This window comes from Nicotiana attenuata, chromosome 1 (assembly GCF_001879085.1).
Source record: "Nicotiana attenuata strain UT chromosome 1, NIATTr2, whole genome shotgun sequence".
Lineage (NCBI taxonomy): Eukaryota > Viridiplantae > Streptophyta > Magnoliopsida > Solanales > Solanaceae > Nicotiana > Nicotiana attenuata.
This window is the reverse complement of record NC_031989.1, coordinates 941916-952662: the sequence shown is the minus strand read 5'-3', so window position 1 is coordinate 952662 and position 10747 is coordinate 941916. Positions and strand designations below refer to the sequence as shown.

The window sequence follows — 10747 nt, the reverse complement described above, 5'->3', positions numbered from 1 at the left end:
GTAGTGGACATGGCCATTTCTTATAACTTTCTTCTTGGAAGGCCATGGATCCATACGGCCCGAGCTGTGCCATCCACCTTGCATCAGATGCTCAAATTCGAGCATGACAGGCAAGAAATTATTTTTCACGGAGAAGATGAGTCTTCCATTTATAAAGACCCGTTAATCTCCTGTATTGAGGCCAAGGAAGGGTCTGAGTCCATTGTCTATCAGGCTTTTGAAGTGGTTGCTGTGGACCATGTCGAGGAAGGAAAGCCCATTCTGCATCCTCGTCTTTCCGCCACATCTGTAATGGTGGCTGCAGTTATGATGATACAAGGTTATGAGCCAGGAAAAGGCTTGGGGGCATCATTGCAAGGAATTTCGGAGCCTATTTCTCCGTTCAGTAACCAGGGTACTTTTGGATTAGGCTTCCGGCCAACACAAGCAGATGAAAACAAAGCCAAACACCGCAAAAAGCATGGATGGGTCTTGCAACAGCCTATCCCTCACATTTTCTACACTTTTGTCAAGCCACGACTCCGAGAGGGTCAAAATTCCTCGGGGCATGCAAACATTGATGAAATTTGCCATGGCCTCAGCCAGATGTTTTTTGAAATGAATATGATCCAGGCTGGCGAAGGCATTAGTCGTGCCGATATGCAACTAATTGACCCAGACACCATGCTCACCAACTGAGAAGCAACTCATCCCCCCACAAGGAAGGAGTCTTGTTTTGTTAATGCTGGCTTTAATAATATGACATGCATACGGAATTCACGCCCAGATCTTAAAAAGTTGTCTAATATCAAAATAATGCATCAAGAGGTTGAATATGATGAAGATGAGGTTGTTGAGGAAATAAAAAGAGAGTTGGAACAATTTGAAAACAAGCCTAAGCCAAACCTCAATGAAACTGAGCCGATTAATATTGGAAGTCCTGAAGAAGTTAGAGAAACGAAGATAAGCATTCACACTGAACAAAAAACCAGAGATGCCTTGATTCAACTTTTATTTGAATACAGAGATGTGTTTGCTTGGTCTTACGATGATATGCCGGGTTTAAGTGCTGATCTGGTGGTTCATAAGCTTCCTACGTATCCTGGCTTTCCACCAATCCAACAAAAGCAACAAAAATTTAAAACAGACATGAGTGACAAAATCAAAGAGGAAATAATGAAGCAACTGAGCGCCAATGTGGTCAGAGCTGTCCGATACACCACGTGGGTGGCAAATGTTGTGCCTGTGCCAAAGAAGGATGGAAAAACCAGAGTTTGTGTCGACTATAGGGACCTGAACAAAGCAAGCCCAAAGGATAATTTTCCTTTGCCAAATATCCACATTCTTGCAGATAATTGCGCAAAACATGAGATACAATCGTTTGTGGATTGCTATACTGGGTACCACCAAATTCTAATGGATGAGGATGATACAGAAAAGACCGCTTTCACCACGTCATGGGGTACTTATTGTTACAGGGTCATGCCATTTGGTTTAAAGAATGCAGGGGCAACTTACATGAGGGCCATGAACACCATTTTTCACGACATGATGCACAAAGAGATTGAAGTATATGTCGATGATGTCATCATAAAATCAAAGACACAAGCTGATCACGTGTGCGATTTGAAAAATTTCTTCGAACGGCTTCGAAGGTATGACCTTAAGCTTAATCCACCCAAGTGTGCATTTGAGGTTCCATCTGGGAAACTCCTCGGTTTTATAGTCAGCCGGAGAGGCATCGAATTGGATCCATCTAAGATAAAGTCCATTCGAGATCTGCCACCCCCGAAGAACAAAAAGGAATCAAGAGTTTGCTCGGGAGGCTGAACTACATCAGTAGGTTTATTGCTCAGCTCACAACCACGTGCGAGCCCATCTTTAAGTTGTTGAAAAAGGATGCCGCTATCAGGTGGACAGACGATTGCCAAAAAGCTTTTGACAGGATCAAAGATTATCTGTCAAAACCCCCTGTACTGGTCCCACCTGAACTTGGTAGGCCTTTGTTTTTATATCTATTGGTGATGGATAATTCCTTTGGATGCGTTCTGGGGCAACATGATGCAACAGGAAAAAAGGAACAGTCAATCTATTATTTGAGCAAGAAGTTCACCAATTATGAGGTTAAGTACACCCTTTTAGAAAGGACATGTTGTGCCTTGACTTGGGTCGTTCAGAAGCTGAGACATTATCTTTTGGCCTACACTACTTACCTCATATCCAGAATGGATCCTTTGAAGTACATCTTCCAAAAGCCAATGCCCACTGGCAGGCTCGCAAAATGGCAAGTCCTGCTCACGGAGTTCGACATTATCTATGTCACTTGCACCGCAATGAAAGCACAAGCTTTGGCAGATCATTTGGCAGAGAATCCAATTGATGATGAGTACAGGCCACTTAGCACATACTTCCCAAACGAAGAGGTCAACTCAATAGAGGAAGTAGTTCGAGACGATCACCCTGTAGGGAAAATGTATTTTGATGGAGCTGTCAATATCAAAGGAGTTGGGATCAGGGCAAGTCCTCGATCTCGCCTATTGGACACCGATTACCCTGCAACGGCCCGACTTCGGTTCTCTGTACCATAACTATGGCAGAATACGAAGCTTGTATCATGGGTTTGAAAATGGCCATCGATCTGGATGTGCATGAACTATTGGTTATGGGAGATTCTGACTTGCTTATCCGGCAAGCCTAGGGCGAATGGGATACTCGAGACATCAAGCTTATTCCGTACAGACAATGTGTGTAAGACTTGAGCAAAAGATTCAAATCTATCTAGTTCAGGTACATTCTCAGGTTTCACAATGAGCTAGCCGATGCCTTGGCTACATTAGCCTCTATGATCCACTATAAATCCAAGTTCGGAATCAACACGGTTACTGCAATACAATTGAGACAGAACCAGATGGTGAACCATGGTATCATGACATAAAACGATTCCTGAAAACAAGAGATATTCAGAGCATGCCAAAGGAGATCAAAAAAGAACTATAAGGCGGCTCGCCAGCGGTTTCTTCTTGTGGGGAAATTCTGTACAAGAGGACCCCAGATTTAAACTTGTTGAGATGCATAGATGCCACAGAAGCGGAGCGGATCATGAGCGAGGTGCATTCGGGGGTGTGCGGACCTTACATGAACGGATATGTTTTGGCGAAAAAGATTCTGCGGGCTAGGTATTATTGACTTACTATGGAGCGAGATTGCTTCAATTTTGTTCGCAAGTGTCACCAATGCCAGATTCATGGTGACCTGATTTACTCGCCTCCCTCCGAGTTGCATCGCATGTCCTCTCCTTGGCCTTTCGTTGCTTGGGGAATGGATGTTATTGGGCCAATCGAGCCAAAGGCTTCAAATGGGCATATATTCATTTTGGTTGCAACTGATTACTTCACCAAGTGTGTGGAGGCCGTCACTTTCAAAGCAGTCACCAAGAAAGAAGTGGTAGACTTTGTCCATTCCAACATCATCTGTCGCTTTGGTATCCCAAAGACCATTATCACTGATAATGCAGCCAATCTAAATAACCATCTGATGAAGGAGGTGTGCGAACAATTTAAAATCATGTATCGTCATTCTACCCCTTACCAACCAAAAGCCAATGGAGCCGTTGAAGCGGAGAACAAGAACATCAAGAAGATTCTTAGGAAGATGGTCCAAGGTTCCAGGCAATGGCATGAAAAGTTGCCTTTTGCTCTTTTGGGATACCGCACGACAGTTCGCACATCTGTTGGTGCAACTCTGTATCTGCTTGTATATGGAACTGAAGCTGTAATACCCGCTGAAGTCGAAATTCCCTCTCTCCGAATTATTGTGGAATCAGAGATTGAAGACACTGAGTGGGTCAAGACCCGATTAGAACAACTGATGTTGATCGATTAAAAACGGCTAGCACCAGTGTGTTTCAGCCAGTTATACCAGCAAAGAATGGCACGCGCTTATAATAAGAAAGTGCGCCCAAGGAAGTTTGAGGTAGGCCAGCTAGTTTTGAAACGCATCCTTCCGCACCAGGTTGAAGCTAAAGGAAAGTTCGCACCGAACTGCCAAAGACCCTACATCATCAAGAAAGTGTTAGCAAAAGGGGCCTTGCACTTGGTAGATGAAGAAGGACAGGTACCAGACATGACTATTAATGCAAATGCAGTCAAAAGATATTATGTCTGATATATGGCCACTGTAGAACTTTCACGCATTGATTTTCTCAGATCGAGATGATGAAGGCTATCATTTGTTCGCTATTCCAAATAGGTGTCACTCTTTTGTTAACCCTTTTGAGCCGTATTTATCTTCTTTGTTTTACACTTTCTGCAACCTGTGTACTTGTAAAACGAAAGAAGAGAAAGAAAGAAAAAATAGTCAAACAACAACGCTTCGGAGTCATTGAACTACGTCCGACCTGATTCCGAAAGGATACGTAGGCAGCCTTACCCTGGGTTCGGTCCCATCAGAACAAAAAATCCATATTCCCAATAATCCAAAACTGGGGCAGAAATTTGTTTTATTTTACGGTGTTTCTGTAAAAACGGTTCCAAAAGTTGTAATTCAGTTTAAGGTTCATTTCGCCCTTTTACCTTTCAAGAACTTCTGATCAATTTTTTTTGAGAATGTTTGAAGTCCCCATGCCAAGGGCGTTGGGCAACCTCCCTCATGCAGTATCTTAATAAAAAAGAAATGAGAGAGTCTTATTGGTTAAAACCCAGATGGGCACCATAAGGCAACGGTGAGTAGAGAAATGAGAGAGGCCAGTTAGCGAAAACCCGCAAAGGGCGCTACTAGCCGAATGAGGGTCTTTGATTCTCCGGCATGAGCACAACCAAGACAAATTCAAGATGAACGTTTGCGGCGGATTTTGAGAATTAGACAGCTCAGACGGATCAGGCGTCCAGTCCAAAATGCATGTCATGATTCATTGAAGTCAGCACATACCTCCAGATAAGTCTCCCTATTCCTTTCCCCGAAAGGGACACCTTTCGTTTCAGCACAATTCTTTTTCACTTTCAATTATTATTCTGTTTTTCCCATTATTTTTCTTTGAGTCCCTTTCAGTCTAATCCTGCATCAAAAGCATAGCAAAGAAATGGCTGCAAAACTAGCTATAATTTCCCCGTAATATCGAGCACAATTTGGGGCATATATAGCATTGACGAAGGCACGAATCCATCTGAGATCTCATTCAATAAGGCGAACAAAGTGTTTCAAAGAAACTGAAAAGTCACATGAGCAAGACCTGCTTCATGAGAAAAGTTGATAAGCACTACGGACACAAACTGATACTGGGTACAAGACAACTGAGTTTGATTTTAAAGAAAAAGGCATTGCCTTAGAGACAAAGGTAGCGGTACCATGGACATCTGGGTACAAAACAGTTGGGGGCAATATTGGAAAGCCAAGGTCTCTAGAAAATGATACAAAGCAGCCAAGCATCTCGGTACCACGCTGACAGAATCGGTTATTCGACAGAGCGGCCGCGAATCAAACTACTCAAGGCATCAAGGCATCAAGGCCACAAACCAACCACCACTTGGAAAACTCACAAATTTTTCTTTGTTTGAAGCAGGAACAAAGCAGTGCAGAATGTCGATCCTAAAAGAACGAATGTCACCAAGCGTAAGATCCTTAAAATCTCCATTTTTCTTTTCAGAATGCATCACTATTGCTCGCACCTCCCAGTTATGTAGCTTCACTCAGGTAGAATTCTTTCGCCTAGGGGGATCCAGCTCATATTTCCGGGTAGAAGTACTCTTTGCTCAGGATGTTTTTACGTAGCTTAACTCGGGTAGAATCTTTTTTTCCTAGAGGGATCCAGCTCATAGTTCCGGGTAGAAGTACTCTTCGCTTAGTTTGTTTTACGTAGCTTAACTCAGGTAGAACTGTTTCGCCTAGAGGGATCTAGCTCATAATTCCGGGTGGAAGTACTCTTCGCTCAGTATGCAGGTTAACTCAGGTAGAATCCTTTCGCCTAGGGGGATCCAGCTCATAGTTCCGAGTAGAAGTACTCTTCGCTCAGGTTGTTTTACACAGCTTAACTCAGGTAGAATCCTTTCGCCTAGGGGGATCCAGCTCATAGTTCCGAGTAGAAGTACTCTTCGCTCGGGTTGTTTTTACGTAGCTTAACTCGGGTAGAATATTTTGGCCTAGAGGGATCCAGCTCATAGTTCCGGGTAGAAGTACTCTTCGCTCAGTTTGTTTTACATAGCTTAACCCAGATAGAACCCTTTCGCCTAGGGGGATCCAGCTCATAGTTCCGAGTAGAAGTACTCTTCGCTCAGGGTGTTTTACACAGCTTAACTCAGGTAGAATCCTTTCGCCTAGGGGGATCCAGCTCATAGTTCCGAGTAGAAGTAATCTTCGCTCAGGTTGTTTTACGTAGTTTAACTCAGGTAGACCCGTTTTCGCCTAGAGGGATCCAACTCATAGTTCCGGGTAGAAGTAATCTTCGCTCAGGTTGTTTAATGTAGTTTAACTTAGGTATAACCTTTTTCACCTAGAGGGATTCAACACTTTATCAATAATACATGGTGCTAACGCCTGATTCTATTTCCTTCCAGTAAGATAGGGTACCAGCCCCTGGTTACATTTCCTTTCAGTAGTATAGGATACCGATCCTTGGTTACACAATCATTTGTTACAAATTTTATCACTTTTAGCTAGTTTATACTACTGCTTCTATCTGCTTTTCAATAAATTAGATAGTTTATAACTTTCGCTGATAACTCACAAAATTTTTCTAGTCCAAACTGGGGCAAAAAAAGTTTGTTCGTTTTGTTCGTCTTTGATGGCTTTGCAGGCCTCGCCATAGAGCACAGGTTATGACGATCGAAGCTTGTACTTTCAGTTATCATCAGAAGGATGATCACATGATAGTTGGAGTTAGTTTCGATGAGGTGTCAGCAACACAGCTTTCTCAAGATTCATTTTCTCAAATTTTGATCCAAAAAGCAAACAATCGAGAACGAGCCATAATCTTTTCTTTAAAAAGGCATCAAGATCCAATCTAAGGTAAAAACAACCGNAAAATGCTTAACTCTAACACATTTGTTACCTCTTAATCCAGTAAGCTTAAGGTGGTTGGTTTGTGGTAAAAACTGGCAACACATCATTACTTCACAAGATCTAAGGGAGCAGTGGTAATGGATAATAGTGATGAAATCAAGTTGGTCAGTGACAATCCGCAGGGTCAGTCAGTTGAGCAAGAGTCGGAGGAAATAAGAAAATTGAGACAACAATTGTCAGATGTATATCAAGCTTGGGTTTCCGTTCGACCTCCACCCCAGGGTCCTTCAGAGGGAACTTCCACCGTACCCCAAGCTACTCAAACACCGCTCCATGCAACAAGCGATCCCATTCTACCACTAGGGTATGTGCCAAACTACAGCCTCCATGCTGCCCCCGGTACCTCTAATATGCGACCTCCAGTCGCACAGGTTAGGAACACCCCTCTCGTCGTGTCTGGCGCACCGGTATATACAATCCCGCCGCCACCACCTGTGACGAGGCCAAACAATGATCCACCATCTCATGCTTATGATGGCCAATACTATTCTCCAAATATGGCTTTCGGGGTCTCGGCTCCATACAATCAGACTCCTCAGTACGAGTCACCAGTGGAAAATGAGAAGCCAGCCACGAGGGTTGAGCCAGATGAGATGGCTAGGAAAATGAAAAGTCTTGAACAAAATATAAAGAATATACAGGGACTAGGTGGTCACAAAAGCGTTTCATTCAGTGATCTATGCATGTTCCCCCACATCCATTTGCCACGAGGGTTCAAGACCCCGAAATTTGAAAAATATAATGGACACGGCGACCCCATCGCCCACTTGAAAAGGTACTGCAACCAGCTGAGGGGTGCAGGAGGAAAGGAAGAGCTACTGATGGCTTACTTTGGGGAAAGCCTGGTGGGGGTAGCTTCCGAATGGTTCATTGACCAAGATATCTCTCACTGGCATGTTTGGGATGACATGGTCCAGGCCTTCGTCAAACAATTTCAGTACAACATTGACATTGCGTTAGATCGTAATTCTTTGTCCAATATGAAGAGAAAGCCGACCGAAAGTTTTAGGGAGTATGCCATCAAGTGGAGGGAGCAAGCGGCTAGAGTTAAGCCACCCATGGATAACCACGAGTTGATCATTGTTTTTTTGGATGCTCAAGAGTCTGATTACTTTCAGAACATGATGTACGCGATGGGTAGACCTTTTGCAGAAGCAATCAAAATAGGGGAGATGGTCGAAAATGGCCTCAAGACTGGCAGAATTGTAAGTCAAGCTGCTCTCAAAGCCACCACCCAAGCTATCCAAAATGGGTCGGGAGGTTTGGCAAACAGAAAGAAGAGAGATGAAGGGTCCATGATGGCTTCGGGATCTAGGGAGTTTCAAAGAGGGGCATCGCACCCTTATGTGCAAGTTCAGCAGGGGCAATCCAGCTACCCTCAACATTATTATCCCCCGCCGATTCCTCAATACTCTGTGGGCCCACCACAATATACAGTGTTCAATGCTCAATCATATGCTCGACCTCCCTATCAGCAGGTACGGGCACCAACTCCAAGGGGCCCCTGACCTCAGCAGCAAAAATTTTCGGGCGCCTTACAATGCTCGTCCCAGGCAGGATTATGGTCGAGAGCAGAGGCCGGTAGAAAAATTCACTCCATTGGCTGAATCATATTCTAGTCTATTCCAGAAGCTAAAGCAAATGGACGTAATTGGACCCATCGCTCCCCACCATATGCATACCGATTCGCATGGATTTCAAGCAAATGCTAGATGTAAATATCATTTCGGTGCCCCAGGGCATAGCACTGATGACTGTTGGACTCTGAAAAGAGCCATAGAGAAACTCATTTCCGAAAAACTGATTGTAGTGACGAATGGCGAGGACCTTACTAACGTGACAAATAATCCGTTGACAGCACACAATGATGTTCATTTTGTTGAAATGATTGGCCGAGACCAAGAATACAAGCCGGTCGGTCGAGCAGAAATGACAGTGGGTGCAATTCAAGAAGGAGCAGGTATGGAAGTAAGTCCCAGCCGAGATGTGCCATTGATTGTGAAAGGCGCCCAGAACTCAAATAAGGCAACTTTATTTGTTCCAAAGATCTCGAGGTTGGAAGTTCACTCTAGTGTTCCAAGCCCAAGGTTATATGTACTTGGAAGCCATCCCGTCAAAAGGGAGAAGCAGGGAGGTACGAAAGGTATAACAGAGCCGATCGTAATCAAACCTTCCATGCAACTCCCTGTAACCAACACAAAAACCACTCTTTGGAACTACAACAAAATGGTGATGACCTACAAAGGCAAGGAAATCATAGAGGAAGTGGGGGAAACTGGAGGTTTTACTCGATCAGGGAGATGTTACTCTCCAGAAGAGTTGAGGAAGGCCAAGAAAATTAGAGAAGGCCATTTGCCAATAAAGAAGCCAGTCACTGAAGCAGATGCGGAAGAGTTTTTGAAAAAGATGAAAGTTCAGGATTACTCAATCATTGATCAACTAAGAAAGACTCCCGCTCAAATCTCTCTACTATCTCTTCTCCTACATTCCAAAGAGCATGCCCGTGTACTAATCAAGGTCCTGAACGAGGCACATATCTCAGAGGAGACCATAGTGAATCAGTTAGAGAAGATGGCCAACAGATTTTTTGAGGTGAACAGAATCTCCTTTACTGATGATAAACTTCCCGAGGAGGGAGCCGGGCACAATAGGGCTTTGAACTTGATGGTCAAATGTGAGGGTCATTATGTAAAGCGAGTCATGGTCGATGGAGGCTCAAGTGTAGATGTATGCCCTCTCTCTACCTTGCAAAGCATGAAGATCGATACAGACAGAATTCGACCCAGCAATGTTCGCATCCGGGCTTTTGATGGCTCAGCAAGAGATACCATTGGGGAGATCAACCTCACCATGACGATTGGGACAGTTGACTTTGAGATTGTCTTCCAAGTAGTGGACATGGCCACTTCTTATAACTTTCTTCTTGGAAGGCCATGGATCCATACAGCCCGAGCTGTGCCATCCACCTTGCATCACATGCTCANCAACACATCACTACTTCACAAGATCTAAGGGAGCGGTGGTAATGGATAATAGTGATGAAATCGAGTTGGTCAGTGACAATCCGCAGGGTCAGTCAGTTGAGCAAGAGTCGGAGGAAATAAGAAAATTGAGACAACAACTGTCAGATGTATATCAAGCTTGGGTTTACCGGTACGACCTCCACCCCAGGGTCCTTCAGAGGGAACTTCCACCATACCCCAGGCTACTCAAACACCGCTCCATGCAACGAGCGATCCTATTCTACCACCAGGGTATGTGCCAAACCACAGCCTCCATGCTGCCCCCGGTACCTCTAATATGCGACCTCCAGTCGCACCGGTTAGGAACACCCCTCTCGTCGTGTCTGGCGCACCGGTATATACAATCCCGCCGCCACCACCTGTGGAGAGGCCAAACAATAAGCCCCCATCTCATGCTTATGATGGCCAATACTATTCTCCAAATATGGATTTTGGGGTCTCAGCCCCATACAATCAGACTCCTCGGTATGAATCACAAGTGAAAATGAAAAGCCTGCCACGACTGTTGAGCCAGATGAGAGGGCCAGGAAAATGAAAAGTCTTGAACAGAATATAAAGAATACACAGGGACTAGGTGGTCACAAAAGTGTTTCATTCAGTGATCTATGCATGTTCCCTCACATCCATTTGCCACGAGGGTTCAAGACCCCAAAATTCGAGAAATATGATGGACACGACGACCCTATCACCCA

At 44.3% G+C, this 10747-nt stretch overlaps 1 protein-coding gene across 1 annotated transcript; it reads left to right on the top strand.

Annotated features, from left to right (window-relative positions):
• Positions 7110-10044, top strand: LOC109232202. Its single transcript, XM_019397889.1, has 3 exons — positions 7110-7403; positions 8151-8510; positions 8590-10044. The coding sequence occupies exons 1-3, from the start codon at positions 7110-7112 to the stop codon at positions 10042-10044; spliced, it is 2109 nt and encodes a 702-aa protein (XP_019253434.1).